Raw genomic sequence first — 20142 nt, 5'->3', positions numbered from 1 at the left:
ACAGTTGTGAAACCGGCACTTTCATATAGGCTACATGATAAGGGAAAACATCCAAAAACACTATGAAACCAGCAGACCAGAGATATTGGTATATCCATTAATGCTGCATGATTAATTGAATTAAGATTGAAATTGCAATATGGCTTTGTGCGATTTCTAAACCTTAAAAAGGCTGTTTTAAACTGCAAAAACAGAAGTGCAAAGATGTTTTAGAAGTGCAATAAACCCTTTTTCCATATCGGTCATCATGTTATCATATCTAGTCCTTTTTTGTATCTTTATCTTTAAATGTATCTTTCACTATGGCTCTTTAAAATTTTGGCCTGCCATGTGTTCAACAGATCCAATATTCAATGGAAATTATTTATCGTTAGAAGAGTGAAAATGCTTTTGTACCTTTTTACAAATTTTGTATGCCTTCCTCAGTAAAACAGTGATCCGATGACAAAATAAGGTAAGGTGCAAAATATCAGCATCGTTATCTGCCTATTGGTTTTTGTTGAAATTGTTATCGGCCAAAAATGTTCCCATCGGTGCATGCCTATTAAAAAGGCCATCATCCTCCTACAGTAGCTAATGCTGACACTGATATCTAAAGAGCTACTGTAGGAGGATGATGGCCTTTTTTACCCACATTGTTTGACCATTATTAATTAGTATATAGCCAAATAGTCCCATTTAATCATTTATAAATAAATAAAAATATATAAAACAGCCTCCGGTTTCTTTTTTTTTTTATTGCCTTTTCATTGTTGCAAATCAAACTAATTATTGAGTGACACTAGAAAATGAATAAATAAAACTGAACGTTTCAATGTAAAATCTTTAAAAGTAATATTATTCCCTGAGGACATTTCCTCTTACACAGTAGTTTGGCAGCTAATGGAGTGAACAGAAAGATGGCAAAATAATTAAAACTCACATATGATTATTCATAAAACATATGGGCAATTGATTAGAACTGCAATTAGCAGCATATAACATTTGTCATTAGCCATATACACACAGTATTTAAAATACAGTTCTGTTAAAAAAAACTTATTCCAAAGCAATTTCATTTTTGAAAAACCCAGTCTGTTAACACTACAGTGCTAAAGAAATTGTTCTGCGATGTTCAAATTGCTCATTTGCACTTGATGATATTGTGCTTTTTCAGATGACATCCCTGAGTTACCAGGCCATTAGAATTACATTGCAATTCAAATCTCATCACACCAGGGGATGATGGTACACCAAAGCATGTGAAATAACTTATAAGTTCTGATGAAGTTCCAAATGTTCTGTGGTACAAACACATCTGGCAGATTGTTGATGAGTAAATTACAGAATTGTCCTTTTTACTAATATCTTTGCTTTGTTGATAGTACCAAAATTTTAGATTTCGAAGGTGTACCAGCAATTTTCCCCTAAACATAAAGATAATGAAATACAGCAGGTTTAGATGTTTAAACTTCAATGTTTGTACTGAAGTGCCAGCCTTCTCTTTGTTAATGTGATGCTGCAGGCTTGAAGAATTGGTGCATAGAGCTTAATTTCAGGGTACTTCGTTTCAGTTGTGCATCAGGTATTGGTGGAAGTAGATACCGAATAAGCTGCTAATGAGTTGACAGGCTGCGACCCACCAAGTGAGAAAGGCAAAGATGCCCCTGAAGAAAATGGGCGTAAGGACTCCACAGAAGGCAGAGAACAATTCGGTCAGGTGGGCCACGGTGGCCTGGATGTCCTCCTCCATGTCTTCCATGTCCTCATCATCTTCAAGTCGAGGGGCTGGCGGAGGGGTGGTAGGAATTATAGGAGCAGGGGTCACACCCGGAGTCTCTGTTCCAAGCCCCCATGAGAAGTCACCTAAGAAAAGTGAATCATAAAAGAGATTGGCTTTTAAGGGCATGTCTACACTAAAGGCCAGTGTATACTTCCTTTTCCGCTTCCATCTCGTGTAAAGTCGAGCACTCAGTCTTTGAGAGTATACTCTTTTGACCGGAAGCCCAAACAGATGCGTTCGACGCATGTGTACAACCACTGCTTTGTGAGACTTTATAATGGTCAACTCCAAGCGCATGTGGACATGATTCAGACAGTCCCATCGTAAAATCGGGCTGCGTGCAATACAATCAAATATCGATATATCGCGAAGCCATTCGACCAAACAAACATTACTACGTCTAAATCCCTGACACAGATCTTAAAGAGACAGTAATATTTTAGCACTTGTTCTACATATCTAAGCAAATACTTCTATATAGAACAAATTAGGCATGTGAATAACAAACATGTAAGAATATACAGTATATATGCAATATAATAAATGCAATTTCAATACACCATATTTATTGAAATAATACATGGACTACATTTAAAAAAAGAAGCTAAAATGTCACCAAAATGATGAAAAACTAACGATAAATTTAAATAGTAAAATTGATATGTCTGTAATTAAACAAGTTAGAAGGCCCCCTGTATAATGAATAACAGCATTAGCTGAAAGAAAATATATCTCATACTGTATACAAGCAACACGGACATTATAACTGAATTAATTTGAATTAAAAGTGAAATTGAACCATTATATTGTGATGTATCGCGATATAGCGTATCGTGACGTGTATCACAATGCGTATTTTGTTGTGGGGTGGCTGGCAATACCCAGCCCTAAGTGAGACTTAGATGCATGCGTAAAACCGAAGTACACTTTGGCCTTACTACATTTTCAAAATGGCCACTGAACGTTTTCGTATGAAAATAGGAGTGGTGGTGGTGTAGTGGTCTAAAGCGCTAAACTGTTAATCAGAAGGTCACTGGTTCGATCCCCACAGCCACCACCATTGTGTCCTTGAGCAAGGCACTTATCTCCAGGTTGCTCCGGGGGGATTGTCCCTGTAATAATCTCGCTTTGGATAAAAGCGTCTGCCAAATGAATAAATGTAAATGTAAAATGCATATTTTTCCCTACATTTTGACCTTCTGTCCACACGGAGATGGCATTTTTGACAGCTAAATCTGAGCTTTTCGAAAACGCCCTCCTAAGTGGATACATTTGAAAATGCAGACTTCGTGTTGTAGTGTGGACACGGAAAATGGAGATATCTGAATACGGTTATGTATTTTTTGTCATGTGACGCGGTTATGTGATCCATTCAACCCAAAACAATCAAACTGGCGGCCCATATTGTAGTGGCATTGTTGAGCCTGATATTCACATTGATAGCGCTGTTAAAGATAAATGTTACTTTGTACAACCTTCACATTACATTCCTTCAAAGACGCCGGGACAATTGTGTTTTAGACCGTACACGGAATGTCAAATTTTAGCATTCTCAGTAAGAGGATTTAAGGGTTTCTATACGTTTCATTGTGGATGAGAAACTTTTGGAAAATGGCAATGTGGACGAAAAGCATTTCAAAAACGTAAACGCTGTTTTAAAATGTATCCAGATTAATGTGGACATAGTCTAAGACTTAAAGGAATTGTTGTCGTGGTGATAATTAGGAACAAGGATGGGATCATGATCTGTGAGAACCAATCACAGTATACTAATGTCTTCGTTTTCAATGGTGTATCTTTTTTGAAAGTTTCTAATTTTGGCAGAGAAAAATACCATTCCAGTGTGGATGAGAGGCGTAAACGAACCAAAATCAATGTATTTTCAAATGAAAATGGATTAGTATGGAAGATGTTGATGATCTGGTGAATCATGGTTCAAAGAATATGTAGAAGAGATCTGTGCATGTAAACCAATAAATAATATTCAACAGCCTCTTCACACTTCACCCTTTAAATTGCTGTAAAATTGACCTTTTTCTGCAAAAAGTTACCACATTCATACAACCAATTTGTTTTATACATATTGCTACCATTGACATGCGACCACCAAAATGCCATTAAAACTCAATATTTCACATTGGAAATATAGCAGGTTATTACTTGTATGGAAAAATGGTGGGGCTCAAATACTTGGAGCTGAATACACAATTCAAAATATTGTGCTTATTAAACTTATAAATGTAAAGTTAGGCTATATCCAATATTACAACTTTGTTGCTATGACGAAGCATCGGCAGTAAACCCTTTAAGCAATTTTATCACGCTATAATAAAGTAAATGCATGTAACATTGACCATTCACTTTCTCTGCAACTCATATTTTTAAATAAATATTTTCTGTGGTAATCAACATTATTCTGCAAATGCTGTCAGCGGAATTTAACTTGTACTGAACCAGAACATTCCATTAATTTTACAGCAAAAGTTGTTCATGTGAAAGCATCTAATGTGAATGTAGTGTCCCACCAAAAGATTTGAGTGCCAAAGTTGAGAACAGGACAAGCAGGATAGGTAAGAGGTACTGCATGGTGACCACAGTCAGGTAGCAGAAAACTCGTGTCACCTGAAAAAAGAAGTTTAAAGACATAAAAGGTATAAATATTCCAAAAATCCAAAATAGAAATTCTCTTATCATTTACTTTCTTCTGCTGAACACAAATTAAGATTTTTAGAAGAATATTTCAGCTCTGTAGGTCCATACATTGCAAGTGAATGGTGACCAGATCTTTGAAGTTCCAAAAAACACATAAAAGGCAACATAAAAGTAATCCATATGACTCCAGTGGTTAAATCTTCAGAAGTGATAAGAAAGGTGTGGGTGAGAAACAGATTAATATTCTATCAAGTCCTTTAATACAATAAATCTGCACTTTTACTTTCATATTCTTTTGTTTGTGGAGATATGCACAAAGAATGCGAATTGCCAAAAACAAAATAAGGAATTTATAGTAAAAAGGACTGAAATATTGATCTGTTTCTCACCCACACCTATAATATCGCTTTAGAATATATGGATTTAACCACTGGAGTCATATGGACTACTTTTATGTTGCCTTTATGTGCGTTTTTGGACCTTCAAAGTTCTGGTCACCATTCACTTGCATTGTATGGACATACAGAGCTGTAATACTCTTCTAAAAATCTTAAGTTTGTATTCTGCAGAAGAAAGATTTGTATTTTAGGGAGAAATATCCCTTTAAGTTTGGCTATTTTAATTCAGCATTATTTAAATCACTTGGGTAATACGAAAACCTCTCTATAACACGAGAGTTTAATTTAGTTTACAAAGATATAGTGAACTCTTAAATAAACAAATTCGACTTTCACGCTTACCTTTCTCTGGATGTCAATCGCAGCAATTCGCCCTGCCTCTTTCCTCATTTGCTCCACCCACTTCTGAGCCATGTTGAGGTAGGCCTGCAGGTGGTAGCGTGTGAGCAGCAGCCTCAGAACACACAAAACTACGATTGTCCACAGACGCACTGAGTTAAACGTTGAACTAGAGAGTCTGAAAGACAAAACGGAATGTCTTTTTTACTTGAGTCATTACAAAAAAAAACAATTTGTATATTTTATAATTTATTTGGTCAACAGACACTTACAAGGTAACTGAAGTATTTCCCATTGGGGCGTTTGCAAGGAAGTCTCGAGCAATGGGTTTAATCCACAATACCAGAATAACCAATGGAGAGAGAAAACCCATGTGCAAAAGGATCCTAAAAAGGAAGAAAAAAGACTTGTGCTGCAACGTGCTCATTTCTGATTATGTTCAATCGTTTTGCAATAAATGTGGAGTCTCTTACTGAATGATTGGACGGTCTGCGTTCATCTGAACTGCATCTAGATGAGTTTGAGCCAATCGGAGTCCAGGGAAAGCAAGGAGAGCTCCAATGAAGGCGCAAATGACAGCTAGACCCAACTTCACTGACAGCTTGGTGAAGGGAATTCTGATCCCAAAAAAAGAATGTTAAGTTTATTAATGATGAAATATTTTTTAAGAACTTTGAAATGGCGTCTAACCAACATTCCACTACTTACGACCACTCATATCCTTGCTGTCTGGCAAAGACTTCAAATTTATCAAAGAGACTGGTAAAACCTGCAAAAATCAGAGAAAGAACAAGTTCAGATTCATATAGTACAATCCTAATGACAATTTAGCAATTTTTTTAAACATCAAAGCACCATTAGACATCTGATATTTCCTGAATTCATGTTCATGGGCCAGATAATCACATACCGGGCTCGAGGCCGAACTCCAGGTAGTCTTCTCTCACTACTAGAACCAGCATGGCCACAAGCAGAGATAAGAAGCCGAAAGCCAGACACACAGAGCGCTCGCCGCCCTCCTCAGACCGAAAGTAGTGGCTCATAAGAACATGCAGCGTCCTCCTGAGAACTTCAGTCAAGGGCAACAATACTGCGAAAAACTCTACTGATAGATTTCTATTAGATGCAAATTGCTGTATTTTAAGATTATCGGGGTCTTCTACCCCAAATCACAGCAGAACTGAAAGATACAGGCAGAAGAAAATGGTCAGCACACACCAGATGGCAGCAATGTTGACCTCTTTGCTGGCATCTACCACACTGTAGTAGCCTTCGGTGAAGAGGTAGATCCCCATGGCATATACAGCAAAGTCAATCAGCCACTGGTACTCCACGAAGAAACGCAGAACTGTGGATAATTCGGAAAGCCACAAGGCAAGATCACAAAATGAACTGCACTTACTCGTTAAAGGAGTCATATCATGTTAAACATGATTCTTCTACCAAGACCTACCAAGAGCATCTAAGACATTTACTGGCGCACTCTCCAGTTGAAGATCTATGTCTTTTGGTACTGTAAGTGGCTTGGCTTCACCATGTCCATTTTGTCTCCTAGAAACCACAAGAGATCATGGAATGACAGAGGTTATATAATCCACCCAGGTAAAATGTAACTATTGCATGCAGTCTGCAACTGAATCACACCTGTCTCGTCTGCCGGTCTTTGGAATCTGCTTTCCAGCAAGGGCACACAGCTCATCCTCAGATGGATGTTTGTACCTGAAAAGGCTGAGAGAACGAACGAGCAGGGGGATTATAAAGAATCAAAGCCTGCATCAAACATGTGTATGTGACAAGTGCATTACTTACCTGCCATTACATAAGAGCCAGCGTGCAAAGGAAAGGTGTGGGGCCATTTTTTGCATTATGCTGACCGCCAGCAAGCTCACCACCAACTGAACTCCCATCAGAGCCTTGAACGATACATAAACATATATATTTAAACATCTTAGATAGCACACGTACAAGCATTTTACATAAATGTCTCAAAGACATCTGCTGAATGTCTTATTGACATCCAAGACATAATTATTGACATACCTCTTATAGACATATTGCAGATGAGCAAACAACATTAAAAATTGTTTTTGATGTCTGGGTGATGTAGTGTGCTATCAGGGCGAATGCCCTAAGTTTTGGATCAATTGACTTACACTGTAAGAACAAAATCACAACATAATGCTTTCCATAGAAGACAGAAAGCCGTGTGAGTTTGAGACGGCATGAGGGTGAATAAATGATGAGAGAATTTACATTGCTAGGTGAACTATTCCTTTAAAAGCAGAAATATGCAGCTTAAATTCTTTTTGCTGAAGTGCTTATTTTAGTTCTTCCATAACAAAATGTGTATATGGATATGGATATAGCTGCAGGCATTACTCCAAAATGGGATGGGACCTCCAAACTGCCATTAAAGATATAGGGAGCCTCTTACCTAACTCTTTCCAGATCTTAACCGTGAGTGGAACTGACAACCATTTTTGGGTAACCACAACCGCTTCTGGAGTAACTCCACACTTTTTTGGAGATTCCACCAACATCTGGAGGTCCCTGGTCTGCAGCTATAACTACTTGAAAGTTTCAGCAGTTGCTTTCTTATCACGATCAAGATATGAGCTAAAACTCACTTTTAATTTTGCACATACATGGTTAGTAGTGATTTTATCATACTAGTCTCATGTTAGCATGTGTAATGTCTTGTGTGGCAATATTATATCCCCTTTCCTCCCAATTTGGAATGCCCAGTTCCCATTACTTAGTAGGTCCTCATGGTGGCACGGTTACTCAATCCAGGTGGTGGAGGACAAGTCTCAGTTGCCTCCGCTTCTGAGACCGTCAATCCACGCATCTTATCACGTGACTCGCTGTACATGACACCGCGGACACTCACAGCACGTGGAGGCTCATGCTACACGCTGGCATGCCCAGTTAAAAAGAACTGGCAACAGTTAAAATGTGTCTTGAGATACTTTTTAAAAATAAGAATAATAAAAATTACCTACATCTAATTTGTTTTGCACCAGGAACATTGCTTAAAATGTGCTGTAAGCGACATTAGCCATTCTGTTCTGGAAATTCCACAAGACTGAGCCGTTGGATTAGACACGCCCCCTCTATTCCATGGCCACATTTTTGTTCGCTTTACAGAGTCTAGTGCTGTCAGTGACCAGTGAGTTATCTCAGGACTCTTATTTCAGTGATATCTTTCAGAGAGAATGACAATTTTCTGCATATTATTTCATAGCTAATTTATTACAGCACTTAAGGTTCTGATTCTAATTTCTGATACTTTACAGCATTTAACTATCCAAGCTGGCTGCTTGACTGATGGCTTTCTTTTGCACAAAATGGGCTCAGAAACCCCTGCCTGCCCCAGTCACTCAAGATCAACATGCTGTAAAAGTGAGAGCAGGTGGTAACACTGCAAACCCCCAATACATGTAAAGACGGGAGACTAAGCTAACATGCTACAGCTAACGGCCCTATATTGTGTTACAATTGAGATCCAAAAATAAGTATCAGGGCCATTTCTTTGCCAAAGTCACTTAAACAAGTAAGTTTTGTGCTATCGATCCAAAAAATAGCTATGCAAATACTACCCAGTCCAACTCAAACCAGCTTGTAAGCTACCATTTGCTAAAACGACAGCAATACTAAGGCCACAAACAACACAACCTGATCAACTGTGGGGGGGAACGGCCCATTTAAAAGTCAATTTAATAGTAACTTAAGTAAAAATACTGACCATTTTCGTTTGGTGATGTTAATTAATGAGTTTGTGTCCCATGTAGCAGCGCACTCGTGGTGGTGACACTTGAGTGTTCCAACAGCTGAAGGAGTATTTTTGATGACGTATGGAAGAAACGCACGCTCTGATTGGCTGTCCTCGACGTCACACGAGAGCTGAGAAAAGGATTGGTCCTCGTGGTGAAACTGTAAACGTTTTCAAGGACAGAAATAAAACTGAGGGAGGGAGAAGATGTGCAAACACAAATGTGAGGTGTTGTGGCATCAGACACTTTGAGACGCTGCATGTCTTACAGCTTTCTCACCTGCCGTAGATATTTTAATCCAATAATTGTATATTGATTTATTTAGGCTATTTTGTGTACGTTTCAAATTCAGATGTGGAGGATTGTTCGCTTATGAAGACTTAATTACATGTAATTTATAAAAGAAGCTTATTGCAGTTTAATGCTTCTCTTGCAACATTCCTGGTTTAACATTTTTTTCTTTATTTTCTTCCTTTCTTTTTTCTTCCTTAATTTCTTTCTTTGTTCTTTTTTCTTTCTTCCTTCATTTCTTCCTTTCTTCATTTCATTCTTTCTTTTCTTCTTTCTTTCTTTTTTCCATCATTTTTTTCTTTCTTTCTTTGTTTCTTCCTTTCTGTCTTCTTTTGTTTCTTCATTTTTTTCTTTCTTTCTTCCTTCATTTCTTCCTTTCTGTCTATCTATCTATCTTTATTTTTTCTTTCTTTCTTTCTTTTATTTCTCTCAAATTCAAAAATGTCTTTATATCTATAACATATACACATATAATGAGGGCTGCAGGAGATACTCTTGATCCCAGTGTTCCAGATAGGGTATTTTTATATTGACTTTGATCGTGTTATATAGCATTGTATGGAAGTGAGGTGTGGGGTCCACTCAGTGATCAGAGCTGATGCATGTAGGGCAGAATTAGGCCCATTGATTATAAATATACAAAAAGATCTCTAAATTTTTGGAAGCATTTAAAATCAAGTCCCACAGCATTGCTAATTTTAAAGCGCTACAAACCCAAGAAATGAACCCTGAAAAAATTCCTCTCAGTCAGCTGGTTCTGAGACTGACAGCAGCACCAGGTCATCTGCATAGAGCAAAAATGTGATGTCATTGTCTTGCATTGTGAGTACAGGGGCTCTAGACTGTTCCAACAGCACCAGTAATTTATTAAAGGGATTATTCAACTAAATCATTTACTCTCCATAATGTCATCTCAAACACATATGACTTTCTTCTGCAGAACACAAACAAAGATATTTTAATGGAGATATGAGATATGATGTCTGGTGACCAGAACTCCAGAAAGCACAAAAAGTCATCATAAAATTAATCCATAAAATTGCAGCGGTTTAATCCATGTTTTATGAAGTGATCCAACAGAAATATATTTTTTCACTATGAGTTTTGGCATTAACTTTCACCTTGGATTTCCAGCGCCATTACACTTCTGTGCAAGCGTCAAACAGGACATATAATCAAGCTTGAAATCATGACTGTGCCTAGAGAATGCAATGGCAAGAGTAAAGTGAAAAAGGAGTTCCATCTTGATCTGTTCTCACCCCAAAATCATATCGATCACTTCAGAAGACATTGATTTAACCACTGGAGTCTTATTAATTTATTTTATGCTGCCTTTATGGGCTTTATGGAGCTTCAAAGTTTTAATTACCATTCACTTGCATTATATGGACAAATAGACATCAAATATATTTATTTCTCTCTATTATTTCTTTATTTCTTACTCTCTTTCTCTCTCTCTCTCCCTTTTTTCTTCCTCCCTCCCATCCTTTCTTTCTTTCTCTCTTTCTTTCTCCCTTTTTAGTACTGTCTTTATTACTTTATTTCTTTCTTTATTTGTTACTTAGTCACGTTTATAGAAACACGTCTTTTTTGCGGCATATAAAAATTTTCTACTGAAAAGTTTTACATTTTACTGTGATTTTTAACAGCAATATTTGTTCATATTTATCTAAAATGAACGTGGCTGCTTAATAGAACCATATTTCTGTTTGCTTATTCTACAGGTGTGATGTTGCTGCTCTCTGTGTTTTTATGGATTAAATCCTGCCCTCAATTGTTGGTGGACTGTAGATCCTTCAACGTTTTTGTCTTAAAATGTAATCCCTAACCCCAAATAATGCTGTTATGTCAGAATACAGCATAGTTTACGGCAAGGGCACAATGTACCACTGCTGGACCACTTTTCTTTTTCTCCACTCCCAACCATTTAGCTTGTCATTTTACAAGTCATAGAAGTAAACTCATATGTGTTTGTGTTTGAGTTTAGACATTTCACATAGTACCACCAAACATGGAGATTGAGAGTCTAATTCATTACAAAAACAATTGTTAAAACAACAGGCCTTAGAATAAAATATATAATCACAAACTAAACTTTGAATCAGGCTTAAATTGAAATATCAATGTACATGAACTAATGAACAGATATTATGATGTTCACGCCTTAAAATATGAGTTTTCAGCTCTTTGAAAGAGGTGGTTTACAATTAACTCTTTTAAATGAAGAATTCCACCAGTTTAACTTTGTCAAACACACACACACACACACACGCACGCACGCACGCACGCACGCACGCGCGGCTTTCACGCGACTTGCATAAGAATTGAACTTGACCTTCTGAATTGCGTTGCTAAAGACGTGAATTTGCCCCTTGCACTCTTCTTATATGTGACAAACAGTCGTAAAGACTCATGTGCAATGCTCATTTCCATAAAATCCAGTCCGTATCCAATTAAAGGACTGGGAACTTCCAAAGTGAGGATTTTCCCACGAAACTGCCAGTGTGGAAACATCTCTCTTTACAACGCTAAGAAATGTAGGTAAGTTAAATGATTTTTTGTTCGTGTTAAATCGTTTTTATTTGTGCAGAATGAGGAAAGTTAGGTTATTATTTCGTGTAACTCTTGTAGTTTAACCAGAAAATAAAACAGACTATGACGTTTGCTGGGGTTCTGACGTCATCAGCGATTTTATTTAGCATATGTTGGTTTTCTTTTGACTAACATATAAATCTGGATGATTTCTGCTTAGTGAAGCAATAACTGTTTTCACTTAAAAAAACTAAAAAATGCCATCTTTACGATTATTGATGGAAAATTTCAGGTTCAATACAAGTTAAGCTCAATCGAAGGCATTTGTGGCATAATGTTGATTACCACAAAAATTATTTCGACTTGTCCTTTATTTAAAAATAAATACACCTGGGTTACAGTGAGGCACTTACAATGGAAGTGGATGGGGGGCAATTTTTGGAGGGTTTAAAGGCAGACATGTGAAGCTTCTAATTTTATAAAAATTAAATATTCTGTTAAAACTCGTGTATTATTTGAGCTGTAAAGTTGTTTAAATTGCAGTTTTTGTGGTAGACTATACTAAGGGTTTACAGCTTTATGTTGTCATGGCAACGAAATTGTTAAATAAGATGTAGATTAAATCAGAAAAGGTTAGGAAGTGATTGTATCACACTAAAATCATGTTGACACACAGTGTTTACGTCTTGTGGCTATACTTTTGAAACAGTGAGAATATTAATGTTTACGGTTGGTCCCATTGTGCGTGTAGCACATATTTAAAGCTTATATAACATTAGGCTGTGTTAGCATAGAGGACACCAACCATTAAATACATTATAATAATTTATAAAATAAAGATGGACCACAACATTATTAAAACACGAATTTGGGGTTAAATCTGTTCAACTAAAGTAATGCATAAAAAGATAAATGAACCATAAAAAATGTGTTCCCACTTCAATGCGTGTAACCAGTCATAATGAAGGGAAAAAATGATCAAAATTAGGTCATTTTGACTTTCTATCTATCTATCTATCTATCTATCTATCTATCTATCTATCTATCTATCTATCTATCTATCTATCTATCTATCTATCTATCTGTCTGTCTGTCTGTCTGTCTGTCTGTCTGTCTGTCTGTCTGTCTGTCTGTCTGTCTTTTCACCTCAATTAGAGATAGAAATGTCGGTTAATATTATTATTATTGTTATTGCAACGTGATTCTGTCGCAATTTTAAATATTAGGCGAAATGATTATCAGCTTTGTTGCTCTCTAAATTGGTTGCAGACATTTCGTAAATTGTACAGAAGACTTTAGCACGATGTAATGAATAATTGGCCTATGGTAAATCTAATCCGTCATGTTTCGATTACACTGGCCTATTAACGGACCACATGGTGCTGATGTGCATTTTCGCGGGAACTATTTATTGTGTTTTTCAGTGTCATTGTTGAATACAGATTTGAGTTCGCCTGCTTGCATGAGACGGTTCAGAATTTACCCTAAAAATGAAGCAGTAATTATCTGCATCTTACCCATTTTTTTAACCTCATGACAGTTCAATTTTTTAACTTTTAGAAATCGAAAAGTTCCCTATAATAATTTTAAAAAGGGGAAACTCGTATTTGTTTAATTAAATGTTTAAAATAGGTTTGTTAAATAATTTGCTATAGCATTAACCTGCATCCATTATTGTCATTTTTTATGTTATGCAACGGGTTAATAGGCTATTTTCATACTATTTATAGGCCAATAAATGAAAATATTGAGCTGTTATATGTTGAGCTGTACATATTGATGCACTTTAATTCAAGCATTGTACATTATGTAGTAGCCTAACCATGCAATGTAACACCCGTAAAATCAGTCGTTAAGAAAATAAAGCAAATAATGCATGAGCCGACAAAAAGTTTATATAGTTTAGTTAATCTAACTAACCAATGGCGTTACAGAATTTGTTCCAATTGGCAATATGCCCAATTGAGGCATTTTTAAGGAAGATACAGTGTATACAACATTTACAGTAAATCATGTCTTGATGAAACCACAGTTTTCCGTTTATCTATTTATTTTAATTATTTTGTTGAAGCAAACTCACTAAAAGCAACAACAACAACCAAAATTCCGCTTTAAATGAGCTAAGATGTTTAAATAGTTTAATAAATTATACCCAACATTCTTTGCTTTGAAATATTTATTTATTCATTTTTCAAATAAAAAAATAATGTGGTTATTCTAAAACGATTATGCTTAACACAAATGGCCCTTTTTACATCCAAACATGCTTTATTTGCTCAATCCTTGAATAATCGTCAGGAACATATCATGTTCATGCACCCTTTAACCGACGGGTGTCGCTGTTTTCCAGTCGTTTCAGTGGTGACGTGAAGATAACGGGCAGAAATAAATTGCAGGTAAACGAAATCGGGATATACATTTTTATGTCCATGTAGACCAAGACGTACTCCAGAACAGGCCATTATGTTTATCTCGTGTTTAGCTTTTGATTGGTCAGTCTAAAATTGCTTACCCTATTTCGTTTTTTAAGTGTCTGCATTTAGTAGCCTACATTTACCTCATAGCCTATTGCCACCAGTGATAAAGTATTTAAAATAAACACTTTAGTAAATGTTAGAATATCTTCCCAATCTTAGAAAGTGTTTTTAAAGATGAATTTAAGTGTGTGGATCATCCGAGAATAATAACTTGTCTGGTGCTTGCATAAATGATGTTTTAGCTGGAGTGATATTGCCATGTTTCGAAAGAAAAATAGAAATTGCTGAAAGACGTTACCAATCCAACGCCAACGTCGACCTTCTACGTATGCATTATCCCGGTATATGACGTCAAGACGCAACCATGCACGGAATCGCAGCGTCTGAGCATCGGTGAATGCATAAACACACACACTTCTATTGTTAACAAATCGCAGCCGTTTCCAAGAGGAACACGCTTCAGATTTACATTAGTACTAAACGTATAGCCTACACCTGACGCTTTAAAGCAAACCATTAATGTCTGTTTAAACTGTTTGGCCGTTAAATAACATCATCATGTGCAGTTTTTAGCAGCTAAAAGAGCAATAAATGCAGCCAAATGTTACCCAGTTGTATTTTGTCGGCTTACTAAATGTCCTTAACTAAAATGTTTGTCGATTTTGTTAATAGCTTGCTCTTCTCATATAGTCTCTATAGCCTACGGAAATCCAGATACCGACAAGCATCCATTATTTTCCCATTCCGCGCATATGCAAATCCAAAACGTACTTTTTTCAGCGCGAGACATAAGATGGGCGTAACTCTAAATGGATCATGCACGCTGACTTCTCAACAATAACTCATCAATTCACAACGGGACGCCGATTTAGCTGCTTCAGTTTCCGCACATGTCCACGACACGCCGGGCTCGCACGAGCTGCACGGAGACCCACGACAGACGCGATGCCGGTTTTTGGAGTAGGAGAATACGTTGTGTACCGATGCCGTGTCAGACCACTCAAGTCAAAGCCAATAGCTGTTTGCAACTTATTGGTCCGGAATGATTTGACTACTACTTTTGCACAGTGACGTGGACGCGCTATTATTGTGCATTGCAATTAGGACGAGTTTCTTGGTCTTATGTGGATTAGACATGGTGTGGTGTAATGGATCAACCCAAGTTTGGTAAGTAAGTAGCCTATACTCCTCACACAAGTTTTTGAACTCCAAATTGCAATCTTATTTCATTTTTACCTTTACTCAATTGTTTCCATTTGTTAGAGTTAATGTAGCGTATATCTGAACTAAATCATCTTTTGAGCGTTGTAAGAAGTGATCATTAAGCGAGCCCGCGGAGCAAACAGTTGTGCGATTGTTCGAGGAGCCTGGGAAAATGTTCCGGGGTCCGGGAGGTGGAGTGTATTGACGCCAGACGCTCTTGTTAAGGGGACTTCTGTGCTCCCAGACGTTATTGTCATGATAATGAGCAGCCCGCACGTTGTTGAACTTGATGTTGACTTCTTTCTTTTGGGATGATTTTTTTTCTTCTTCTTTTTCGCTCACTTGTTTGTGGGAAAATCTTCTCCGGGGCTACACTGTGAAATTAATTAATCAGGCTTTTGGAGGGACCAACAAAAGAGACCAAGAGGATCCCTGGAACCCCACAAAAGGCCCCAGACCCCCTTTTTTCTACACTGTATTCTACCCAGCCACAACGACTTAAGAATTAGTTTCAGTATAGGCTACACTGTAAATTATTTGATACTTAAAAAAGGGGTTGGCTGGACTGGAAAGAGAAATCGGCCTGGGATTTTACATGGCAACTCACTTTACAATATATTGCGATACATCGCGATATCATAATTTGATTCGATTACGATTACATTCTAATTTATGTGAGTATATTTTAATTATAAAGCCTAATGATTTTTGTCTCTTGGGGAGCTCATTAAATTGATTTGGAAGAAATAGTATGCCAACTTTGTTTTGTGTTTACATTATATGAATGCACAAATAGATTTAGATCGATACATCTAAAGTATCGGCACAATATCACAGCCCTATTAAAAAGTAGCCTATGCATGTGTTTTTGGAAATAAAACTAGTGTGTGTGTGTGTGTGTGTGTGTGTGTGTGTGTGTGTGTGTGTGTGTGTGTGTATGTGTGAGCGTGTATTTATCACTTTGTGGGGACCAAATGTCCCCATAAGGATAGTAAAACCCGAAATTTTTGACCTTGTGGGGACATTTTGTTGGTCCCCATGAGGAAAACAACTTATAAATCATACTAAATTATGTTTTTGAAAATGTAAAAATGCAGAAAGTTTTCTGTGAGGGTTAGGTTTAGGGGTAGGGTTAGGTTTAGGGGATAGAATATAAAGTTTGTACAGTATAAAAACCATTATGTCTATGGAAAGTCCCCATAAAACATGGAAACACAACATGTGTGTGTGTGTGTGTGTGTGTGTGTGTGTGTGTGTGTGTGTGTGTGTGTGAGAAACACGTGTTTCTCTTTGTAAACTCACACGTGTAAAGTGTCAATGACATTAGGACATTCACATTTGACTATGGTTTTGCTAAATATATAACCTGATACACGTATTATATTCATATTAGTGAAGCATTAAATATGTTTTGAAGCCATACGTGACGGAATAACCATAAACATACCAGCGTGAAACAGGAATCCCTGTTTGTTAATTGAGTTTGATTATTTCATATGTTTCTAATCTACAGGCGTTCACTAGAAGATCATCAGTGACAGCCTAAAGGTGAGAAAACTTAACTAAAAAAATTAGACAAATAAAACGGTGTTTGGTTGTTTTACGTTTTGTCAATGTTTAAAATGTTATTTATTTCAGGTTTTCTATAATTATTTGTTGATTCATTTATTCTTTAATGTGTAAGTGTAATTGTTGCAACTCACCCAACCTTTACTGAACAGATTTTTGTCTTTAGAAGCTCTGGATAATGATTTAGAGGGACTTTAAAACCTTTTAAATGGTTTCAGCCACTTTAAATTACAATTACAATTATTAGTTCGATTTACGAAGAAATTTATTATATATACGATTTATATATGAGAGTTTCATTTGGCTAGAAGATGCAAATAAATACAGCAATTTATCTCAAAGGATAAACAATGAAAGATAATTGCTTGTGTGTTATCTTCAGTAAGTTTGTTTACTGAAAATGAAATGTGAATTTTCAATAGTCACTTAGCCTTAGCCCTATATATATATTTATTTAGACGATCTCTTTGGGTGTTTAAATGCAGATAGTATAGATAAAACTGACTAAAGTTACAGGAATGTCTGTGGTGAAGCTAATATTATAAGGAAAAATGCATTATATATATAAATATATATATATATATATATATATATATATATATATATATATATATATTTATATATATGCTAAAGTTGCACATATAGTTTGTTAGCAACATGATCAACAAAGATTAAAGGAACTTCAGCAAAGCTTGTCTGTGTGCTTAACTTCAGCACCATGGACAGCTCCAGTTTACCCGTTGGCTTTAATAAGTGAGGGAGATTTCCTATATCTTCTTTTTTTCGCTTTTTATATCTTTACAGGTCATAGAACAGAATATCTAGTGTAGCATTTTTCGTTTTATCTTGTATTGCTTTATAATCACCCGGTAATAAGTGGTCTACTACCAAGTCTGTTGAAAAACTATCAAATGTGATTATATTCTAAATGTAAATTGAGAAATGAAACCATGAATATTCATGACTTATCAGCTACTGTATGTGGGCATGCAGTCCTGTGGTTGAAGCCTATTATGCTGATATTCGAAACAGGACGTGACGCAAATAGCGGGAGTGTCTAAATCATGCGGAGGTGTGTGCTATATGTGTGTATGTATGCATGTGAATGTACCAGAGGGCGGGGTGGGCAAAGCATGATATATGCATGCATAGTGTACGTATGCATATGTTGAGACATTGTAAGTGAATAAAATAACTGTGTTTAAGGTTTGAATAAGGAAAAACAAAATATATTTTAAAGTTGTACATTGTTATTTGCTATGAACCCTTATAATAAGGCCAGGTAACATAGGTACAAACATAATCTAATGGCTTCGAACACTGAGGCCTGAAAATGAAACTGAAAAGAATTAGAAGTAAGCATGGGAATAGAAATAGGGGTCTGCAGTTCTGCCTAAATAATGTCACTTTTCTCTATGGGATTTGATCGTTTGATCTCTTACGTGTTTCTGTACGCATCAAAACGGTCTGTAAGTAACTGTTTATTTGCGTGTGCCCGAGGTGTGTATTCACCTTTGCTTGTGTGTGTGTGTGTGTGTGTGTGTGTGTGTGTGCGTGCGTATACAAATGTGTAAATATTGGAGAGTAATTTGTTTGCTACATCTAAACGCAACTGCCTAAAATTTAAACGAAAAGCTAGTAAAAATAAAATATAAATAAATTTATTTAGGTACCTTATTGTTCGATTTAGCCTCTCGAAATATGCGCAAAAAACATCCTGTCAATAAAAATATCCGAAGCGTATCTCAACAAATTGTATTTCACATGTAATTATCTTTCATAACTATAACCCGAGAATTAACTCGATTCACTTGAATGCAGTGCATGACTTTTCGAATACATTTATTATTTGTGATTGTCACAAATACGTCAAGTATTGCACATTTACATTATAGCATTACTGGGCTATTTTTCAAATTGCTTTATACTCTCTTTAACGTTTTAAAAAATACAATGACACATTTTGGCCCAACGACATACATTCGATACATACAAGTCGAATCGTAATGAAATTAACTAAGTTCATCCCACAATTGCTCAAATGCTTAGTGTCGTTTAACCTGCGCTTGCAAACTGTTTAGTGCTATCTGAGATTTATTATTCAAGTTTAGACTGATATCTATATTTAGAGTACAATATAAGCCTATAATGTTATTTAGAGATCTGTTGAAAATTATACTCGTCCTTCTTTATCTTTGCTTAATTCACTCACACATAAGTTTATGAGCGGAAATATCAGATGGTTATTGTTTTGCGCGACAGTGTTATTTTTCCCCTCCCGAAATTTTCTTCTTACAAAATTGAATATTCCATTCTATTTTACATGGAGACACCGGGTTCCCATTTGCAAATAAACTGGGGGAAAAGGGATGTGCCTATGGCCAAGTGTGTGTGTGAGTGTGTGTGTGTGTGTGTGTGTGTGAGAGAGAGAGAGAGAGAGAGAGAGAGACAGACAGACCAGGAGTAAAAGAGGCTCCATCTGCTTGTCTGTCTGCATGCTTGCATATTTGAATTTAATTAAATACAATTTTTAGCCTAGTTTTCATCAAAAATTCGCGCACATTTCTTTCAGTTTTTCAACTTTGCGGTGTTTAACGTGGTTTGGTGGTTTGCAGAATGGTTAATAATTCTGGTCATTTATGGCTCACTCGTATTATAAAGTTTTTAAATCATGCCAAAAGTCAAACAACTGCATACATGGGGAAACTGTAAAAAAATAAAATAAATAATAATATAAAAATGTAGCCTACTGTTTGTAGCTTTCGTGCTCTATATGTATAAAGTAGCTATGCGAGTTTAATCTTTGCAAGCCACACCAATAAAACGTATTTCGGCCACAATTGTGGAATCACTTCCACATAAAGATTGCCGCGTGACTTCTTATATTCGGCCACATTCAGAACAACAAACTGGATTTAAACTTTATTCTCTATCACGATCTCGCGTTAATACAACAGACATAATTGTTGCATACATTATTTAAATAACAAGCAAAGAAACGTTGCAGCGCGTATTTGCGCGTAATCAACCGATTTTACCAGTGACACCTCGTTTAAATGAATATAGATTTTTTTTAAACAACTAAAGGTGTTTTTTAGACTGATATAGTTTTGTCACACACACACACACACACACACACACACACA

The 20142-nt window shown here is 36.4% G+C and overlaps 1 protein-coding gene and 1 long non-coding RNA gene across 3 annotated transcripts in view; one reads left to right on the top strand and one right to left on the bottom strand.

The window, feature by feature from the left end:
* Window positions 1–689: 689 nt before the first annotated feature.
* tmem161a (transmembrane protein 161A) lies at window positions 690–8979 on the bottom strand. Its single transcript, XM_052124475.1, has 12 exons — window positions 8897–8979; window positions 6961–7064; window positions 6796–6879; window positions 6605–6702; window positions 6343–6499; window positions 6062–6213; window positions 5860–5920; window positions 5625–5768; window positions 5424–5537; window positions 5155–5329; window positions 4288–4384; window positions 690–1845 (listed from the first exon to the last, which is right to left on the bottom strand). Exons 1-12 carry the CDS (start codon window positions 8897–8899, stop codon window positions 1550–1552), a joined length of 1485 nt encoding a protein of 494 aa, XP_051980435.1. The 5' UTR covers window positions 8900–8979; the 3' UTR covers window positions 690–1549.
* A 5736-nt stretch (window positions 8980–14715) lies between these two features.
* LOC127641459 (uncharacterized) overlaps window positions 14716–20142 on the top strand; it is a 40416-nt gene continuing 34989 nt past the window's right edge. The window contains exons 1-2 of one of the 2 annotated variants that reach the window (XR_007970165.1): window positions 14716–15391; window positions 16941–16975. This is a non-coding gene — a long non-coding RNA (uncharacterized LOC127641459). Of the gene's footprint in view, window positions 15392–15626; window positions 16102–16940; window positions 16976–20142 lie in introns of those variants that run through there. The other variant, XR_007970166.1, reaches the window with a different exon arrangement.

The sequence above is a fragment of the Xyrauchen texanus genome, chromosome 50 (genome assembly GCF_025860055.1).
Source record: "Xyrauchen texanus isolate HMW12.3.18 chromosome 50, RBS_HiC_50CHRs, whole genome shotgun sequence".
Classification (NCBI taxonomy): domain Eukaryota; kingdom Metazoa; phylum Chordata; class Actinopteri; order Cypriniformes; family Catostomidae; genus Xyrauchen; species Xyrauchen texanus.
Note: the sequence above shows the minus strand (reverse complement) of the source record. Positions and strands in the feature narration are given on the sequence as shown.